This window comes from Pinus tabuliformis, chromosome 4_2 (assembly GCF_031772625.1).
Source record: "Pinus tabuliformis cultivar Carrire ecotype Pingquan chromosome 4_2, CPIR1, whole genome shotgun sequence".
NCBI lineage: Eukaryota > Viridiplantae > Streptophyta > Pinopsida > Pinales > Pinaceae > Pinus > Pinus tabuliformis.
The window spans coordinates 823,142,146-823,163,870 of record NC_142304.1 but is presented as its reverse complement, the minus strand read 5'-3'; the positions used below and the strand labels follow the sequence as shown (position 1 = coordinate 823,163,870).

The 21,725-nt window shown below is 37.0% G+C and overlaps 1 protein-coding gene across 5 annotated transcripts; it reads left to right on the top strand.

Moving 5' to 3' along the window:
• Positions 1 to 1,578: 1,578 nt before the first annotated feature.
• On the top strand, positions 1,579 to 21,170 carry LOC149172196 (uncharacterized). 5 transcript variants are annotated; one of them, XM_089424250.1, is made up of 6 exons: positions 1,579 to 1,646; positions 1,817 to 1,945; positions 2,087 to 2,182; positions 2,282 to 2,375; positions 2,516 to 2,589; positions 20,939 to 21,170. In XM_089424250.1, the coding sequence occupies exons 1-6, from the start codon at positions 1,580 to 1,582 to the stop codon at positions 21,028 to 21,030; spliced, it is 552 nt and encodes a 183-aa protein (XP_089280376.1). In that variant the 5' UTR covers position 1,579; the 3' UTR covers positions 21,031 to 21,170. The 5 variants fall into 5 exon arrangements, with proteins under 5 accessions (XP_089280376.1, XP_089280377.1, XP_089280378.1 ...); XM_089424251.1 differs by having other exon boundaries at positions 2,516 to 2,563; positions 20,939 to 21,103; XM_089424252.1 differs by lacking the exon at positions 20,939 to 21,170 and adding an exon at positions 4,133 to 5,408 and having other exon boundaries at positions 2,516 to 2,563.
• The last annotated feature ends 555 nt before the right edge of the window (positions 21,171 to 21,725 follow it).

Below are 21,725 nucleotides of genomic sequence, written 5' to 3'. Positions count from 1 at the left end.
CCTTGATCAAGTGCTTTAGATGTTTCTGATGAGATTTAGAAGAAACAATAACATAATCAAGATAAATAACCACAAATTTGCTTACCTAACCCATAAAAGCTATAAGATCAATGTTTATTTACCTAACCCATAAAAGCTATAAGATCAATGTTTATTTATTTATTTGTTTAATTATAAAAATCTAAATACAATTTTTTTTAATTTAACAAATTTATCAGCCATTTTTTTCACCTTTTAAGCAATTGCTAGTCATTATTAATGATAACCTAATAGTATAAATAAATACATATTATTAACTAAAAAGATGAATTATATTATAATTTTAAATATAATTATTAATATTAACCCAATTTTATATAATTACTAATATTATATTAATATACAAAATAATGTTAATATAATAAATAATATGATAATAATTAACTTTTAATAAAATATACTTAATAGTTATTAATGGGGTACGATATATCAACTCTACTGACATGGTTACCCATGAAACCTAAAACGTATTCTTATATTATTTAAAAAGTCTCAAGTTGCGAGACTTTTTGCTACTCTCTTACGTAACCGGGTAAAAAAGCATCTGACCACTTTAATAAATAGTTATTAATGGGGTACCGTATATCGACATGGTTACCCATGAAACCTAATACCTATTCTTATATTATTTAAAAGGTCTCAAGTTGCGAGACCTTTTGCTACTCTCTTTAATAAATACACCATTCTGTCTAGTTTCCTTCACTCATTTCCTATCCGCACGGCAGTATTGATAAGGCTGTGGCATCTGTGAAATTCTGCGAAAGCTAGAACGCCTCTCGGTTTACAGGTATGGCTTTGGCCTGATTATCTAGCATACTCTGTTTATTTTACTGGGTATTCGTGCAGTTTTCCTCCGTTAAAAGTTGTTTTGGCATGATTAGCTGACGATCCAAAGGAAGGGATGGAGTCCTTTCATTTTTCCCAGTAGAGTTCTATCATTAAGTTGCAAACAATGAAACACCTGTATGTTGTTATCAGGAATTATTAGATCCAAATGGAATGAGGCAAGGTTTTGTTTTTATTATCAAATATCTACCAGCCATCAGGTTTTATCAGGCCGAATCAGACTTTTCGCAGGTTTTCTTGTACTTTTTGATTTTTTCTTTTAAGAGTATGCTTGATGTTATTTCTTTAGAGAGGTTGTTTGATGTTATATGCAGGGTAAGGGTTGGAAGTATAGGGTTTATTGAGAAAATAATGTATATTTTATGGTTTTATTTAAAATGAATTAGTGGTTTAATGTGGATTTTTTTATAATTAATTGATACTTGAAATGTGTTCTTGAATTGGTGATGGGAACTTTGTGCAGAATTATCATGCACTGATTGCCCTGCAAACAGCAGGAAGTATGGAAAACCAGCCTAACACAAACTTTGCTGAGCTAGCTATTGAGTTAAGCGTAAGACAAAGTATTATGGCAGAGCTTGAATGGTATAAAGAGATGCATGAGAAGCGTTGTGGCATAGGATATTATGATGCCTTCAAGATCCAAAGTGACAAGAAAGATATCCATGCTAATCTAACTAGGCTAAAGCTCGCTATGTTTTGGGATGACGTTATTGGAATGTGGGAAAGACATGAGTTGCCTAGTGATTTCCAGTCCCGAGGTATAGCATTTGAGCCTTTGGTACTTATATTTAAGTATATATTGGCCTTTGGTAATTGGTTTATTCTAAGTTTTTAATTTCTGTGCTCTGGAAGCCCCATATTGTGTCAATTATGCTTTTTGAGGGGTATCTGCGATTTCAGCATCACAATTGTAGTGGTCGATTTGCAGATCGACAAACGGCCATTACGCGCCTGGAATTTTCGCGCAAACGTCTTCACCGCGGGTCGTTTGTGACCATTCCCATGATCTGCAGATTCTGGGAGTCCCATGGACATAACTTCGACATTAAATCACTGGGTCCGTAAAGTATATTTTTATGTTGTGTTTTTTATTCTCGTTCTTTTTTTATGTGGTTCACTGTACAACAAGGGCTTTTTTTTTTTTCTTCCATGCGGCACTCTCTTGTTCAGTAATGAAATGATAATTGTTGATTTACAGATCCGACTGAGATGACACAGGAGGCATATGATAAGTTGGTTGATGTAATTAAGTTCTTTGAAAGACATAAACTTTTCTTGCGGACGATGAGACGTTGTAAAGACACTCGATTTCCTTGAGTTTGTTGACAGCTTTTCTCTGTCATTCTCGCTACTCTGTGGTTTCAATATTACAATCGTAATTGCTGATTTGCAGGTTTCATTGCCCAGAACACTTTTCTGGCCTCGAGATTGAGAGCTCTAACATCAAGGCCAAGATCCAGGAGATCAAGGCCAAGATCCAAGACAAGGTAAGCATTACCCCCTGACTAGCGTCGATGTTGCTCCTGTGGTTTGTAAAATTTATCTTAATTATGTTGTTTTGTCTATAGTTTTCTCGCTCGGTTTTTTGAAATGTGACTCTTTTACTCCTGTAACTCTGTGATTTCAGTTTAATTACAATGGGAATTGTAAGGTCAAGTTCGACATTAACCCGGAGGTATATCTCGGGGTCTCTAAAATTCTGTAAGAACGTCAGGACGATTTATTTTAAATATAGATTTAATATGAATAGAGAAAGATCTAATTTTTTGTGAGTCAATATTATTAAAATTTTTATTTTAGTGAATATAATAAAATTTCAATTTTGCTGAATCAGACAACATTATAAATCAAACTGAACAATAAAACCACCCTTTTCATTTTACACCACTTTTCGTGACTTCTGGATGAAATTTGAGAGGTTAAATCCTCTGTGATATTCGGGCCGTGCTTCATTGTAATAACGTTACGATATCTTTTTCTGTAGGGTAATTTTTAGGAGGATATCTTTGTTCTTATCTCGGGCCTTCCGTTTGGCAGAAATTTTTCAATCCGCAAAATTTTTGATAATTTAGGCATGTCATGGTTTTTGTGGGTATGAAATCTTTCGCCCTGTTAGAGATTCTGGGAGGGTTTCCGAATTTTTATGTTTTTATTTTTTCGTATTTATTGTTCAGTCTTATCTTTAACCTTATATTATCTCCGGGTTTCCTGTGAATAGAACTTTTGCGGTATTTGGCTAACTTATCAGATATCTTTAGATTTCAATTTTGACTTATCAGATATTTTTAGATTTCAATTGGCGATCTCTACTAAGATGTCAATTTCGCCGTTAAAAATTGTAAGAATTTGGAGGGTTGCCTGAAAAATTATGGAAATTCAGCTCATATTTGGAGAAAATCCTTCAAAGATTTTTGTAAATCCAAGTTATAGAAACTTCAAAATTTTAAGTGTCTTAGACGTTTTTGATGGCGCTGAATCCATTTCCACTATCAAAAACACTATTCAAACACTGTCTCTACAAGATTTTTTGAAAGTTTTTCCCCTTTTCCAGCCACTTTTGGCCGTTCTGGCAATTCCTCCTCCATGTTGTTAGACGACTCTTTAAAAAAATATCAAGAATCTGGTTTTGTTTTGTTTTTTTAATAAGTGTTTGAATCTTGTTTTTGATGGTGGAAATGAGTAGGAGTGTTTGAATCTTATTTTTGATGGTGCAAATGAGTAGGAGTGTTTGAATAGTATTTTTGATGGTGCAAATAGATTCAGCACCATCTAAAACCCCTTGGGGCACTTAAAATCTTGAAGCTCAACAGTCTTTACCAGTCTTTCCAAAAAAAATTGTTAGATTTTTTATCAAAATTGTGCCAGAATTTCCATTATTTTTTGGGCAAAATGGAGACCTAGTTAAGGACTTTCAATTTTATGGTTTTGATGGTGTAAATTTTAACATGTTGACAAGCCTTTGGGATTGTTATTAATATATTATTGTAATTTTTTCATTTGGAGATGCCTAATTATTAGATTTTTTGGAAAATTTTTCAAGAATTAAAAAATAAATTATGATACAATCTCGATTTGTATTATCTAAACTAAAATTTTCATTTAAAAAAACCTATAAAAAAAATTGTGAAAATTAAACACACCCCACATTCATCAAATTCTAATAAATTCCTGTCAGATTATTAGCCAAAGTAAACTCGAAAAATTGTCGTTTCAGTGTTGTAATGGTGTGATTGTTGATTTGCAGGCCTGCGTTACTCCGTTTTTAAGATGGGCGTTCCGTGGTTGAATATGACATTCAAACGGGGTCAATTCAATTCTACAGTCGGTGTTCCATCTGAGGAGTAATGCAGGCCTTAGCCTAGCCATCGTGGTATTGATGTCAACTTTGGCGGTTGAGGTCTCAGACACCACCGAGTAATGTGAGGATCCAGAACAAAGGAAGGCATTCGACCAGGTCAGCAGAGGCGTGTATTTGTCGGTAACCATTGTATGGTGAGCGGACATGGGCCGATTACAACATCCAGAAGGAATCTACATCACAGCTTGTGCTTCGTCTGAGAGGTGAAATGCAGATCTTTGTCAAAAACCTTACTTGGAGGTGGGCAACTCAACTGCCAAATGTGGAGCCTGGAGTCGACTCCACACCTGGTGCTGCGTCTGGGGTGGCATGCAGATCTTTGTCAGATGTTTTTAAGTTCATCTGAGAGATGGCATGCAGATATTTGTCAAAACCCTTACAGGTAAAAGCTATTACTCTGGAAGTGGAAGCTCGGACACCATTGACAATGTGAAGGCTAAGATCCAGGACAAGGAGGGCATCCCACCTGACCACCAGAGGCTTACAGGTAAATCTGTTACTCTGGAAGTGGGAAGCGCTGACACCATTGACAATGTGAAGGCTAAGATCCAGGACAAGGAGGGCATCCCACCTGACCACCAGAGGCTTACAGGTAAAACTGTTACTCTGGAAGTGGGAAGCTCTGACACCATTGACAATGTGAAGGCTAAGATCCAGGACAAGGAGGGCATCCCACCTGACCACCAGAGGCTTACAGGTAAATCTGTTACTCTGGAAGTGGGAAGCTCTGACACCATTGACAATGTGAAGACTAAGATCCAGGACACGGAGGGCATCCCACCTGACCACCAGAGGCTTATATAAGATCCCTGATAAGGGCATCCTACCAGACCAGCAGAGGCTAATATTTGCTGGTAATCAGCTGGAGAATGGAAGTACTCTGGCTGATTATAGGCTGATTATAAGATTCAGAAGGAGTCGACTCCACATTTAGGGACTCCATCTGAGAGGTGACATGCAGATCTTTATCAAATCCCGCGTGGCAATAGAGCTTTAGATACCTTGCAGGTAATGAGAAGGCCAAGATCATGAGTTTTCGTTTTCATGTGCCACTGTAAAATAAAGTTCACGGGCTTTCGCTTTTATGTGCCACCGTGAAATAACTTGGTTTTAAAGTTAAATTCTCTGTGCCACTATAAAAATTATTTATGTTTTGGTTTTATGTGCCACTGTAATATCATTTATAGTTAAATTTTGATGCGAAAGGGGAATACTGTATTATAGATAATTATGATGATGATCTTGAGATGAGTACTATGAAGTTATTAGGTAATTAGCAGAGTCGTTCTTGTCTATACAAGTGAGTAACTATTTGAAATAAGTTTGTATGAGAAATGGTATGGTGGTAATATTTTCAAGTAAATATAAATTAGTAATTGTACCACAGTTATAAATGAAAGGTTATAAGGTAGTATTAAGAAAGAGTAATATAAAAGATAGAAAATTTATGTAATTTTTTTTATTTACTAGTTTTGTGTGAGAAAAAATTTGAAATTTAAACTTTGCAGAATTGAGCTAAAACAGTTAGAAAGGATCATTATTTGAGGAATTCAAAAGTATGCTCATTGATATTGTGTGCCTCTTCAGAATGTCTCTAGTATGTACTTGCCAATTACAGAAACCAAATAGTATTTTGTTGCGGTACAAGAGCACATTGCTGCCATGGTCTTGTAGACTTACGGTAAAACTTTCAAAAACATAAATCTAAAAAAAAAAATTCACTTTTCAACAATAAATGGAATTAAAGTAAATCGAATTAAACTTGAACCCCATTTCGTATTTCTATCCCTACTCCCAAATTAAAAAGAAAAAAAATTAAATATTTGCATGTTGGAAATATTATCACCAAAACGAACGGAGAAAGTATTCGGTATCTGGCTCCCATCACAAACCCCACTTGGTCATAAGATTTCATATAAAGTAAAAAATATTAGATCCCCACTTGCAAATAAGATTTCATAAAATATGAAACATGTTAAACAAAATGTCCAGTTGTCCACAAGATTCCTTTTAAGATCAAAACAAATTTGAGAAAATCCCACGCTATGACAACGCATAAAATATGTTTAAAATAAGTTGCTGACTTTGTAAAATTCAGAGCGTTACCTTGTGCGGAAACAGAGCATTGCAGGTAAAGTATCATCTTTACAAATTTTATTTTTGAAAAAAAAAAACTATAACTAGTGAAATCCACTCAAACTTATTCTTAGCTGCAAGTGCATGAATCCATGTCAGAATGCATGCACAAACTTATTCTTAGCTGCAAGTGCATGAATCCATGTCAGAATGGATGCACAGTTGATTGAAAATTCAGCGAGGAATTTTTAATTTAAACATGTTTAAAATAAGTTGCTCACTTTGTAAAAGCCAGAACATTACTCTGTGCGGGAAACATAGCATTACATGTAAAGTATCATCTTTACAAATTTTTATTTTTATTTTTTTTTGGGTCAAAAAAGCTATAACTAGTGACATCCACTACCCACAGTGACTCAAACTTATTCTTAGCAGCAAGTGCATGAATTTATGTCAGAATGGATTCACAGTTTATTGAAAATGCATTAAGGAATTTTTAATTTAATTCTGCCTCTAATTAAAATAGGAGAAAGTCAAAATTCCACATCATTAGACAACTTGAATGAGTTAACTGAGTTGAAATAGTTGTTATCATTCAGTTATGTTAGTTAATTTGAGTTAGAGGCATTGTAACAATTTAATTCAGTTAAATTGAGTTAGGTCAATTAAACTAGTTTCAACTGTTGGAGGAACTAGTGGAAGGTCTAGTAGTGGAGTGTAACTTCAATGGTTAATCAATTAACTGATCAATTCATGTGTGCATGAAATTCGAGTTACCTAGTAGAAATTGGAGTTTAAGGGCAATGTGTAGTTTTTCTTGTAGATTCACAGCTCATGTAATGTATTAAAGCACAAGACACAAATTTACTCTACTGTTTAAACAACGGAAACCAATAAATCGATGAAAACAATAATCAGCAAGAGGAATTAATCAAAGACACATAACATAATTGTTTCTCTGGGGAAGGCCACTGCTCAAAACCCCGATTATCTATTGCATTAATAAAAAATTTGAGTGATAATACAAAGCTTGTTCTCACAAGAACAATTCATGTACAAGTATGATCAACTCTCTGCCTCGCAAGCCTGCTCTAGCCAACACTTAGCCAATTTATGATGCCTGCCAAGCCCCTATTTCCTTGCACAATTTTTGTGAGAATCAACCCATATTTAATTGGGAAATCCTTCCTCCATAACTGCGCAATCCAAAACTAGGTCTTTCTCTAATTGCATGCATGACATGTACAACTCGAATCATCATACCACTGATAGTACAATGTCCCTGCACTCTAGTCTCAAGTGGGTCTTTCTATGAATTGACATGCATGAGTTTCTCATGAGGGAATCTTCAGATAGCTAGAGTAGCGCTGAGGATGCATCAATTCACCAACTCACTGCTAGACCTCTACAAGTTCTACAAACAGTTAGAACTAGTTTAATTGTCTATAACTCAGTGAAATTGAGTTATATAATTACAACTCAAATAAACTCATCATGAACCCCTAAAATTTAAGGAGAACATATACATGACTATATAAAGACTTTCAACTCGAAATTCCTAACCTAATTAAGTTAATTAAAGTTAATTAACTATATACAAGTTGCTATGAGAATAGAATTCTATTTTAATTCATAGTTTAATTCAAGGACAAATTAAACTGGAATTTCTTGTTGTCATTTCTCAACACTCCCTCTCAACAAGAAAGGGATTATTAGCTACCCCGATCCTGTCTTTGTGAAACTTGAATTTACATATTGACAATGCCTTTGTCAAAATGTCAGCATCTTGCTCCTCCCTGGGAATGTACTCCAACAACATAATCCGCCTCAATACACAATCTCGAAGATGATGATATCAGATATTTATGTGCCTGGACCGATCATGAAAAACTGGATTTTCAAAGAGCTTGATACAACTATGATTATCGTAGTGATCACAGTTGGATCCATTTGCTAACCAAACAAACTAACCAAAATCTTCTTCATTTAGATGGCCTCACATATTGCCTGACTTGCAGCCATGTACTTTGCCTTTGTTGAACTGAGTGCAACCGATCTTTGTTTCCTGTTGTACCAAGAAACTATTGTTAACCCAATACTGAAGATTCCTCCTGATGTGCTCTTCATGTTGGATGGACTCCTTGCCCAATATGCATCGGTGAAGCCTTGAAGCTTCACTCCCTCTGTCCATATGTACCACAATCCATACTAAGTAGTTCCCTTGAGGTATCTCAACACATGTTTTTCCGCTTTCCAATACAACTTGGCAGGCCTAACCATCATTTGACTAAGTTGGTTAACTACATAGCACATATTCGGTCGTGTGTTCACCAAATACATGAGTGAACCCACAAGCTGCCTATACACAGTAGCTTCCACTAGTTCCCCTAAAGAAGCATCGTCTTTCCTCCAGTCACCTGCTAGAGGAGTTTCTATGGGTTTTCTGCTCTTCATGTAGAACCCTCCTAAGTATCTCGTTGGCATACATTCCCCGAGACAGTTCCCCATCACCCTACCATACTTCCATGCTTAGAAAGTAATGCATGAGCCCCATGTCCTTCATCTCAAACTCTCTTGAAAGATCCTCATTGCAAGACTTGATCCACTGATCATCACCTGTCAAAATCAAATTGTCAACATATAACACAATGATCAACAATTTACCTTCCACCACTATGTGGTACAGGTTTGCATCCGCTTCACTCTTGGTGAAGCCCAACCCGGTGAAGTAGCTATCAATCCCAGTGTACCAAGCACAAGGTGCTTGCTTCAACCCATACAATGCTCTCTTAAGCAGGCACACATCCGACTCACGGTCGAAGGTCTCAAAAACTTCAGGCGGCTCTATGTACACGTCTTCTTCAATCATGCCATTAAGGAAGATTGTCTTTACATCCATTTGATGTATCTTCCAACCCATCTGCGCTGATAGTGCCAATATAGATCCGATTGATGAGTACCTTGTAACAGGAGCAAAGGTCTCATCATAGTCAATTCCCTTTACCTATGAAAAACCATGGGTTAGAAACCTGGCCTTATGCTTCTCCACACTACCATTTGCAGCTTGCTTCACCTTGTAAATTCATCAGAAACTCACCACTGACTTGTCCTCCGGTCTCGGGACCACATCCCAAACACTATTATGAACTATGGAGTCATAGTCCTCCACCATGGCATCAACCCAAACTGGCTGTTGCACTGCCTCCTCAAAGGAGTATGGTTCTGTCTAAACACATTCGCTCATAAGAGCCATGTATCTAGTGTACCTCTCTGGTGACCTCCTCTACATGCATTGAGCTATGGGTGCTCCCACATTCTCCCATGCATCATGTAATAACCTGTCATCCTCTCTGGTGCACTTTCTCCCATCTCTGGAAGACTCTACTTGAGTGGATGCCTCCACTCCCGGATCCTGTGCATGTGGATGCTCCACATCAATATAAGGCTTCTCAACCTTTGGAGCTAAAAGCTCCTCAATCGCATGTAGTTGAAGCTGCTTCTCAAGGGAAACTCGCATGGCGTTCTCCTCATCGAATCTAACATCCCTGTGAACCATTGTCATCCTGTTGGTCAGTGAGTACAACCGATAGTTGTGAAGTGTATCACTGTACCTCACAAATATCCCCAACTCTGTTGTTGGCTCAAGCTTTTTTCATGCATCTTTGATCACATGGAAATATACCGATGACCCAACAATCCTAAAGTGACCAACATCTGGCCTCTTACTAGAGAAAACCTCCTATGGTGTTTTTATCCCAAGTATTCGATGTGGACTTCTGTTTTGCAAATACACTGTTGTGTTGCATGCCTCAGCCCACAAGTGTAGTGGTAGGCCCTGATCATGCAACATTTCCCGTGCTGCCTCTACAATGCTTATGTTCTTCCTTTTTTCCACCCCATTCTGCTGTGGGTTATGGGGTGTCGTCAACTCTCGTTTAATCCCTTCTGTTGCACATAAGTGTAGAAAATCTTGTAGATTCACAAGCTAATGCAATTTGCTAAAGCAAAAGACGAATCTACTTCTACTCTTTACAGGGGAAGCCCATAAACATCAAGCAAACAATAATCAAGAGAGGAAGAGAATCTAAAACACATAACATCATAAATATCCGGGGAAAGCCACAACTCAAAATCCCACTATCTGTATTGCATTAATCGAAAATCCAAGATGTAATACAATGCTTGTTCTCACAAGAACAATCCCAACACTCAGTAAAATCAATTTCCAACTCACAAACAAACTCTTGGCCAACACTTAGCCAATTCCGTGCTCTCCAAGTCCCTATTTCCTTGTGCTCTTGGTCAAAGAATTTGGATGAATACAATATGCTCTACTTAACCTTGAGCTTAACCTGCACAAGTATTTCTTATCTTCCGCTTGATGACTTCCTTTGGCCAATACTTAGCCAAATTTCCAAGCCTCTAAACTTCTAATTCTTTGCACAATTCCTGAGAGAATCAACCTATATTTAAAGGGAAATTCCTCATCCATAACTATGCAATCCATTCTAGGTTCAGTTCATGATTGCATGCACCATCTGTACAACTCAGAAAATTATACAACAAATAGTACACTCTCTCTGCACTCTACTCTCAACTGGGTCTTTCTCAGAATCGACATGCATGAGTTTCTTAAGAGAGAATCTTCAATTAACTGTAGTAGCACTAGTTGAATGCACTAATGCATCAACTGACCGTTAACTCACTATTAGTTCTTCAAACAGTTGGGAACTAATTTAACTGGACTTAACTCAGTAAACTGAGTTAACTAATTACCACTCATACTTAACTCATCCTTGACCCCTATAATATAGGGAGAACATGTATATGACTTCAGAAAGACTTCCAACTCGAAATTCCTAAGTTAACCAAGTCAACTCACTCTAGTTAACTATTACAAGTTGTTATGAGAATAAAATTCGATTTTAATTCTCAGTTTAATTCAAGGACAAATTAAACTGGAATTTCTGGATTTTATTTTTATCATTTCTTGTTGTTATTTTCAACAAGAAGTTCTTAAACTCATTGGAGACATATTCACCACCGTTATCACTCCTCAGAGATTTAACCTTCTTGCCAAACTCTTTCTCGACCAATTCTTTAAATTCAAAAAACTTTGTGAAAGTTTGATCCTTCTTCTGCATCAAAAGGATCCAGCATTTACGAGAAAAATCGTCAACAAGTATAACACAGTACCTGTGTTTGGTCGTGGATGCTGTCGAGAATGGTCCACACACATCTGAATGGACTCGCTCTAGAATCACCTCTGCTCGACTATCTCTTTTGTGAAAGGAAGCCTTGATGTATTTTCCCAAAGTACACCCCTTTCATGTATCAACTTGCTCTAGCGTACCTTTGGGAAGACTAGTAGAGATCTGCTTCATGATTTTCAAAGCCCCATGATACAAGTGACCCAATCGCTTGTGCCATGACTCGCCAACGTCTCAGCTCTGCACCTTCTCTACTTTCGCGCTCAAAGCAACACAATCCTCTACCTCCAACTTATAGTGATTCTTAACTCGAAACCATATCTTCTTTACCTTACCCATGGCTATGTGTCAAAGGAACGCCTTTCCTTAGCTAAAGACCACATCATAACCTCTATCCTCCAACAGGCCACTGATACTAAGTAGTTCTTCAACCCAGGCACATACATAACATCTCTCAAGGTGAGAGGAGCACCTTGCTCCTTCTAAAAAGTAACCTTGCCCAATCTAGTAGCATTATACCTCTCATCGTCACCCATCTCGATATGCATCTCGAGATCCTTCTCTTCTAGGCCACTGAACAACTCCTTGTCACCAGTCACGTGGAATGAAGCTCCACTATCAAGGTACCATACACTACCCATCATTGATGACACCACACATGCAATGAGAGTAAAGTCCAATTTGAATTGAGAGGCCAAAGCCTCACCCGTCGCTCCTCCTAAGGACTTCTTCTTAGACCTCTTAAGCGAAGAGTTTGGAGCAAAATGTCCCAGCTCATGACAATGAAAGCACTTAACTTTCGACATTTCTTTCTTCTTGCCTCCATGACAAAAATCCAATTTGGAGTGAGATGTATTCCCTTTCCCCTTCCTTGCCTTACCCGCTAAGGCACAGTTTTCCTCATCATCAGTCTTTGATGAGGAACCATCTTTGTTGTTCCTTTTGATATTCTCCTGCATCAAATCTGACCATAGTCATTCCCAATCTGACAACTTCTCCCTCCCATTAAGAGTCTTGATAACTATTCCAACTCTTGGGAAGGCCAAGGAGAGCTAGGCTCACCATATCATCCTCGACAACAATTATTCTAACACTTCCAAGCTCATCACGATGGTGGTTGGGTTTGACCAGCGTTGACCGGACACATATTTCCTTCAAATTCAAAGGTGGATAGGTAATCCACCCTCCGTGTACATTTAACTTCATGCCCAAAATCTTTGAATTCGCCAACCTGTTATGGAACAGGTCAAACCATGGAGCAATTACAAGAAGTTACAACTTCTTGTAATTTTCTGGAAAATGTCATTTTTAACACAATAATTTCAAAAATTAATTTCAAGCTAAAAATAATGATAATGACATCATATCATTTAGTTTCTAAGGGTTATGGATGAAATATGAAGGTTAGATGGTAAAAAATGATTAACAAAAGAGGATTTTTAAGTGAAATGGACAGTCATAATTTGATACCAACATTCCCCCAAACTCAGGATTTTGCATGCCCTCATGCAAATGAATTCTAACCTGTCAAATTCTACCCGCTGCCTCTGCTTCTACCTCTGCTACTTGAAGTAAAGCGTTGATGTTCATTTTGGCTTCATATTGATCCCGCGAGAATAGTCTTAGGACATCATATTGATCAAATCCTTTGAAAAATATTGAACAACAACCATTTCTTGTTAAGAATCCATTAGAAAATGTAAAGACAAATCTCTTCTTCTACTGGAGATGAAATTAAGGAGATGAAAGCATGAAGAAGTTCAGACTTTCTCCTCCCCTACTGATGGTTTGACTTGTCCTCAAGTCATGTTTCTAAGATAGAAATTGGAAAATGATTTTATTTTGAACTTCAAACTGAATGAAAAGGAATTCTTACAAGCCAATTGCTTGGTTTTCTCGTAAGAATTCGTGTTTAGATTATGCCATATCTGGTTTTCATATCTAAACATTTATTATGTTTTTTTTTAGTTTTTTCTTATTGTTTTTTTTTTTAAACTTTTGTTAAGAGAAAAATAAAATGATTAAGGCTTAGATATTACAGCTGACTGTTGTACTATCTGTACCTCCTTTTGCTGTGACACTGTCTTCATAAAATCTTCTTTGTTGACAGGCCTATGATAGATCTTTAGCCTGTGTCCATTCACTAGATATGTTCGTCCTTCTTGGTCAATTGTGGTGAGTTTGACTGATCCATTCTCAAAGACTTCAATAATTTCATAAGTGCCCATCCAATGGGTTGTAAATTTGGTTTTGTAGTCTTTGAATTTTGAGTCAAAGAGTAATGCCCAATCACCAACTTGAAATTCTTTCTTCTTAATTAACTTATCATGCCACTGTCTCCTTTGCTGTTGTATCATTGTTGTCCTTTGCACTGCTTGCTGTCTCATCTTGTCCAGCTGATTCAATTGCATGATTCTTTCTTGCTGTGCTTCAGAGAGATCTATTCCTAAGTCTGTAGCCAGTTTGTAAGTATGTATTTGAAATTTTATTGGTAGCATGACTTCTTTGCCATACATTAACTGGTAAGGTGTAAACCCTGTTGTATTTTTCCAGGTGATTCTATATGCCCTAAGTGCTTCATTGAGCTTATCTGCCCAATCTTTTCTATTTGTGGCCACTGTTTTAGTCATGATCCCTTCTATTGTCTGGTTTGTAGATTCCACTTGCCCATTGACCTGTGGATGGGAGGGTGTACTCCTTCTGTGTTTGATTTTGTACTTGTCAGTGATTTATTGAACCAGTTTAGAAGTGAATTGAGTCCCTTGGTCTGTTACTATCTCTCTGGGCACTCCATATCTAACAAATATTTCTTCAAAAATGAAACTGACTACTGTTTGTTCAGTTGCCCTTACAAGTGCCTTTTCTTCAGCCCATTTAGTCACATAATCAGTACATACAAGAATGTACTTCTTACCTTTGGATGGTGGATTAATGGGTCCAACAAAGTCGAGAGCCCATTTTTCAAATGGCTCTAGATGTACTTGTGGCTGTAGTGGCATCTCATCGAAGGTGGCTGATTTGCCCATGTGTTGGCAATGGTCACAACTTCTTACATACTTTTTTGAATCTTTGAAAATTGATGGCCAATAGTAGCCAAGGCTAAGAATTTTGTGTGTTGTCCTTTTGGCTGCAAAATGGCCACCACAAGGTTGATCATGGCATGATTTTAGTATGTCAATAATTTCATCCTCTCTAATGCATCTTCTAATAATCATATCATAACCAATATAAAACAAATCGCCATTAACCCATGAATATCTTGCACTTTGTTTAATGAGTATTTTCTTCTCCTTTGCGCTGAAAGATGGAGGTACTTTTCCTGTGGACAAGTAATTAGCTAAATCAGCGTACCATGGAGTTAACACTGAAATTGTAAACAAGTGTTCATCAGGAAATGAATCTTCAACTAGAACAGCTTCACTTAGATTTTGTAGTCTAGAAAAGTAGTTTGCTACCTAGTTTTCTTTCCCTGGTCTATCCAGTATGATGATATTAAATTCCTGCAATAAGAGTAACCACCTGGTGATCCTGCCATTAGTAATAGGTTTGTTCATTAAGTATCTAATGGCGGAGTGGTCAGTGTGAACGAGGACTTCATATCCAGTTATGTAGTGACGAAATTTGTTCATCGAATGTATAATTGCAAGCATTTCTTTTTCAGTTACTGTGTAATTGAGTTCAACAGGAGTCAAATTTTTACTGATAAAGTAAATGGCATAAGTTAAAGCACCTTCTTTCTGCCCTAATGAAGCCCCTACTGTTGTATCAGATGCATCAGTTGAGATGTGAAAAGGTAAAGTCCAATTGGGTCCCCTTAAAACTGGAGCAGTGCTTAGTTTCTCTTTAAGTTTCTCAAAAGAATTTTGACAAGCCTCGTTCCAACTGAATGATACATCTTTTGCAAGAAGCTTAAACAAAGGTAAAGCTATCCTACTAAAGTTTTCAATAAATCCCCTATAATAGCTTGCATAACCAAGAAAGCTTCTTACATCTTCTTGATTTGTTGTAATTGGAAATTTAACAATAATTTGAATTTTGGTATGATCTACCTTGATTCCCTTGGGAGAAATATGATGTCCTAATACTATTCCTTCATTCATCATCATATAACAATTTTCATTGCTTAAAGACAAGTTGGTTTCCATACATCGTTGTAAAAATTTCTCAAGATTTTTCAAAGAATGGTAAAATGAATTACCATATACTGAAAAATCATCCATATATACCTCAACACATTCATGGACCAAATCAGAAAAAAAATGCTAATAATGCTCTTTGAAATGTTGTTGGAGCATTGCACAATCCAAATGGTAGCACATTGTAATCATACGTGCCCCAGGGACATGTAAATGTTGTTTTGTCTTGGTCTTCTGAGGCTATGTTGATCTAATTGTAACCGCTAAAACCATCCAGGAAGGAAAATGACATTTTTCCAGCGAATGTATCCAAAACTTGGTCAATAAATGGCAATGGAAAATAGTCTTTAAAGGTGGCTTTATTTAGTTCTCTGTAGTCAACACAAACTCGCCACTTACCATTTTTCTTGGGAACTATTACTAGTGGAGATACCCACTGGCTGTCAGAAATGGGGTAAATGAACTTTACTTTTAGTAACTTCTACAATTCGTCTCTTACAATCTCTTTGAGCATGAGGTTCATCTGTCTTTGTGGTTGCCTCACTAGTTGAATACTAGTGTCTATATAGATATGGTGAGTGCAAGTTTCCGGGGGAATTCCCTGTATGTCAGTGTAGTCCCAAGCAAATGCCTTTTGGTATTTGGTGAGCAAATCAAGCAATTTCCGTTCCTGAGATGTTTCTAGAAATGCCCCAATGTTCAGTGTTTTTCCTGGGTTGATTTCTACAGTCTTGCTTTGTGTGTTTGTAATGGAGTTGATTGGAAAGATGTCTTCAAATAATGTTTTCAAATAATACATCGTACAAGTCTCCTGAAAGATTTGTGCCAATATTTGATCTGCAGTAGTGTATTGTTCATTTCTCAGCTCCTCTGAAACATCAGGTTGAGAGATAAACATTTCCACTAAATATTCATTTTTGTCCTCCCCAAAATCATATATTTGATTGATGCTTAAAACAGAGTATATTTCTTCCCTATCATTGTATTTTTCAGCAAGCCATAGGTTTTGTGTCACTGTTGGAGCTTGTGCTGATGGGTACAAGGTAAGTTGTTTTCTCTCTATGTCTCTAGAAATGATCATGTTACTAGATCTACACCCAATGAATGCATCGGCAGTTACCAACCATGGTCTGTCAAGTATGAGTGGGTGTCCTCCTAAATTTGATTTTGTCTGGAGTGAAATCAACTGGATACTCCGAAGAGTCCAGTGAAACATTTATATCTTCCAGTATCCCTTTAAGAATGACTTTAGAGCGATCTTGTTAGGCCCCTATACTACTAGTGTAACCCCTTATTTTTATTAGTACAACCCACTTATTATATCGTTGTACCCATGTAGTGCCCATATTGTTACTATTGTGCCCCATAGAAGCCCACTATTGTTATTATTGGGCCCTTACATTATTATTGTTATGTCGGCTCTGATTATGATATGACCCCTTAGAATCCTATATATAGAAAGGAGGTCTTTTCATTTGCATCATCCAAGAATTGTTCATTTATGTAATGTAAAGGAGGTTTCCCCCTCGAAGAGGCTGAATTCTAAGGCGTTGATCTATCTTTTCTTGAGCTGGTTTCATAACATTTGGTATCAAAGCTTTGGATTCTAGGGTTTCGCTGCTCCAAACAGGTCATCGCGACATTTTTGCTATAACTTTTTTTCTGCGACGTTTCAGAAATTACAAAAAAAACCCATTTGAGAAGAAATCGCGCTGAATCTCGGGTCTAAATTTCAGATCTTTTCGCGCTATATTTGCGGAGATATGATCTGAGGAAGTTGGTCTTTTTGCAGACTCCTGAATTACATTCCAAACAGGTGACCTGGGGAAAATCATCATAACTTTCTCTCTGAGCATCGGATTGAAATTTCGTAAAAAGGTATAGAAAGAGGACAGACTGTAGTTTCTTGTATGCATTTTTGAGATCCAAAGGTCGAAACAGTGACTCGTGGCACGTCGTACAAGTTCGCTCTACTGAACTAGTCTATAAGTAAGTCACTGTGGGAGATTTCACATAACTCTTCCTTGGAGAATCCAATTTGGGTCAGACTTGTGGCATTGGAAAGAGGACACAGAGGGCTACTACAGGTCACAAATTTAGAACTAGATGATTGGAATGTACAAAGATACATCAGAGGCAATATCAAGCTCCTACAAAGTGAAAAAGGTGTGTAGATTTTCTTAAATTTTTGCTTAAGCTTGGTTTGAAAATTTATTTTGAAGGAACTCAAAGGGCATAGTAGAGCATTATTATCGGTAACTGATGCCTCGAGAAAAGAAAATGCAAACACCTAGTAAGGAACCTGAAATCTCTAGCATGACTCATGAAGAAGAGGAAGAAATGCAACATGATATATCAAAATTACAAGACCAAGTGCAACAACTGTCCCTTGCACAAAAAGGAACAGAATCTAAGATGGATGGTTTAAAGAAAGATGTAGAAGCTAAGATGGATGGTTTAAAGAAAGGTGTGGAAGCTAAGATGGACTGTTTAAAGAAAGGCGTAGAAGCTAAGATGATTGACGTGGAAGCTAAGATGGATGATTTGAAGATAGATTTGAAGACAGACATGGACGAATTGAAGATAAATATGAATAAGTTGCTACAAGAAATGGTCCCTAAGGGTGAAAGGGTACTAAAGGAAACTCATGATGAGAACAAAAGAAATGTTAATCATGATTCCATAGACGCTAATGTTGGATCGAAGCCTCACCATATTCCAAAAATCAATATGAGGAAGTTTGATGGCAAGGATCATGACACATGGATATTACAGATGGAGCAATTCTTCGATCTCAATAATGTGCAAAACACACAAAAGGTACATATGGCAACTTTATATTTGGAACCAAATTAGTTTGTATGGTATCAATGGCTTTGCTCTCGTAAACCATTTATCACTTGGGCAATTTTTACGGAAGAATTGATAACACATTATGAGGATACAAAAAGCAACACCTTTTTTAGCCAATTGATAAGTCTCAAACAAAAGGGTTCAATAATGGAGCACATTGAGGAGTTCCAAAAATTGAACATAAGGGTAAAAGATATTCCAGAGGAGCATAGGATTGATGTGTTAATAGGGTCTTTAAAGGATAATATCCAACATGATGTTCACCTTTGGGAACTTGATTCATTAGAGAAGGCATTCAGGTTAGCAAGAAAAATGGAAAGCAAAATTATGGCAACCAGGAAGCATACCACTCACAACTATAAAGACGGAAGTGTTGTTACCCCTAGTCTTCCACAACCTATAAGGTTGACACCACAACAATTGGAAGAAAAAAGAGCAAAAGGGCTTTGTTATAGTTGTGATAGCAAATACACTAAAGGTCATAAGTGTGCTAAGAAGAAATTATTCTACATAGATTGTGAAGAGGAAGAAGAAAAGGATCAAGAAACATCAAAAGAAGAAGATATACACCAGGACCCAACCCCAGAGAAAGAAGAAATGAACCAGGCCATATCTTGTAAAGCATTGGCAAGAATTACCACTCCTCAAAATCTCAAGATAGAAGGACATATCAAGAATAAAAAGGTGAAAGAAGTGAAAGATCACATCGAGAAAGAAGAAATGAATCCAACCATATCTTGTAATTCATTGGTCAGAATTACCACCCCTCAAACTATCAATATAAAAGGACATATCAAGAAGAAAAATGTTCAAGAAGTGAAATATCACATCGAGCATCACGAACTAAATCCGACCATATCTTGTAAAGGATTGGAAGAAATTACCACTCCTCAAACTCTAAAGATAGAAGGACATATCAAGGAGAAAAAGGTTCAAGCAGTGAAAGATCACATCGAGCATCAACAAGAAGTTCTCCAACTTTTAAAGGATAACGCCATTTCGGTGCAAAATCAAACGAAACAACAGGTAGATCAACATCGTAGTGAAAAATGTTTTGATGTAGGTGATTGGGTATTTTTACTACTACATCTCAAGCAAGCTATTTATGATAAGGAAATGTTGGCAACACTACATGCACTTAAAAAATGGCGACCTTACCGAATGGGAAGACTCTTCAAGGATGAGGATGTGGAAGCATTGTTTTGTGCTATTTCTATTATCCAACCAGATTGGATAAATGAAGCAAGGAATGAATGGAAGAAGGACGAAGAAGTATGGCCACTTATTTAAAAGTTGCAAAAGATCCCAATTCAAACAATATTGCTAGAAATTGAAGAGGAAGGAACAATCATATTGGAACCTGGAGCAGTCACAGAAACAAGAACCCAATAGCTACGAAATCAACCAATTTCAGAGTATCTCATCAAGTGGAAGAACTTACCCACTGAAGACTCCACATGGGAGGACAAGAATTTTATACAGAAGCATCAAGAACTACTCAAGCGTTGAGGACAACGCTCTTTGAAGGAGAGGGGCATGTTAGGCCTCTATACTACTAGTCTAACCCCTTATTGTTATTAGTACAACCCACTTATTATATCGTTGTACCCATGTAGTGCCCATATTGTTACTATTGTGCCCCATAGAAGCCCACTATTGTTATTATTGGGCCCTTACATTATTATTGTTATGTCGGCTCTGATTATGATATGACCCCTTAGAATCCTATATATAGAAAGGAGGTCTTTTCATTTGCATCATCCAAGAATTGTTCATTTATGTAATGTAAAGGAGGTTGCCCCCTCGAAGAGGCTGAATTCTAAGTCGTTGATCTATCTTTTCTATCTTTTCTTGAGCCGGTTTCATAACAGATCTGCTAATTCCAAAACAATCGGTGTTGACTGTAAATTTTGTTAGCTGTAAAATTTTCATTGTGTCCAATATCATAACATTTATTGTAGCTCCTAAGTTAATCAGAGTGTTCGGAATTGAAATTTTGTTGATAATTGCTGTGACTCTAGGTATACCTAGGTCAACATATTTTTCCATGGAAATGACATTTGACATTAAGCTAGCTAAATTGCCACTAACATGTATTGTTTGTGGATCAAATATTTTCTTTGTAGGCTTTTTGAGACAGAGTTCTTTAATGACTTTGGTATAAATTGGAATATCCTTGATTGCCTGGAGTAATGGAATTTTGACATACACATTTCTCAATTCATCAAGAACATCGAATTGTGGCAATGGTGTGGGTAATTTTGGTTGAAGTAATCATTCTAGAAATGGGAATGATTGTACTGTTTTGATTTGTTGACCCTGTTTTAGATTGTTTTGTGTTGGATCATTTTGTTTGTTGTGTGTTGGTCTTTCTTGTTCATCTATTTGACTCTCTTTTTGTGACTGCATTGGAACAGGTGGAGGTTCTTTTTGCAGAATTCGACCTGACCTTAGTTCAATGTTTTGCAGTGGCAGAGTTGGGTACAATGGTCCCTCATCCACGCTGTAAGTTGGTCTATCTATTCGGTTGTTTGGGTTAGCTATGGGTTGAGCTGGTAGCTGCGTGGGTTTAGGAGGTTGATTGGATGGTAATTGTAGTTGTGGTGAATTTATTTGTGGAGGAGCAGGTAAGGTTTGCTGAGGATTTTGTTGTTGATAAGCAACTGGTTGCTGAGGGTATTGTTGTGGATATGGCTGAGAATATTGTTGCTGATAGTGTTGGGGATATGGCTGAGGAAATGGTTGTTGATATTGCTGAGGTGGTTGTTGAGAAAATTGTTGAGGATAGGAATATCCTTTCCATCCTTGTTGTGGATAAGTTTGCTGCTATTGATTAAACCAATTTTGCCAAGGCATAGGAACATTCCAAGAATTTTGAACATGCATGTTATAATTTGCTAGATTTGGATTTTGAAACATACCTGGAGGTCTTGGCTGCCATGGCCTTCTAGCTCCCATGAAATACATGTTCTCCATTTCTGCGTTGGCTTCCAAATTATAGTTTTGCAAAACTTTCATCTTTGTGCAATCCTTAGTGTCATGATTTTCTGTACAAAACCCACAAATCTGCACATTATCTAAAGGACATTCTTTCAAAGCATGTTTTTGTCTACATTTGGGACAAAATATACATAACTATTGTTCTTGTTCATCTTGTCTTCTTCTTTTCTTTTAAAGTGTCTATTTGATTCCAAAAAGTACTTA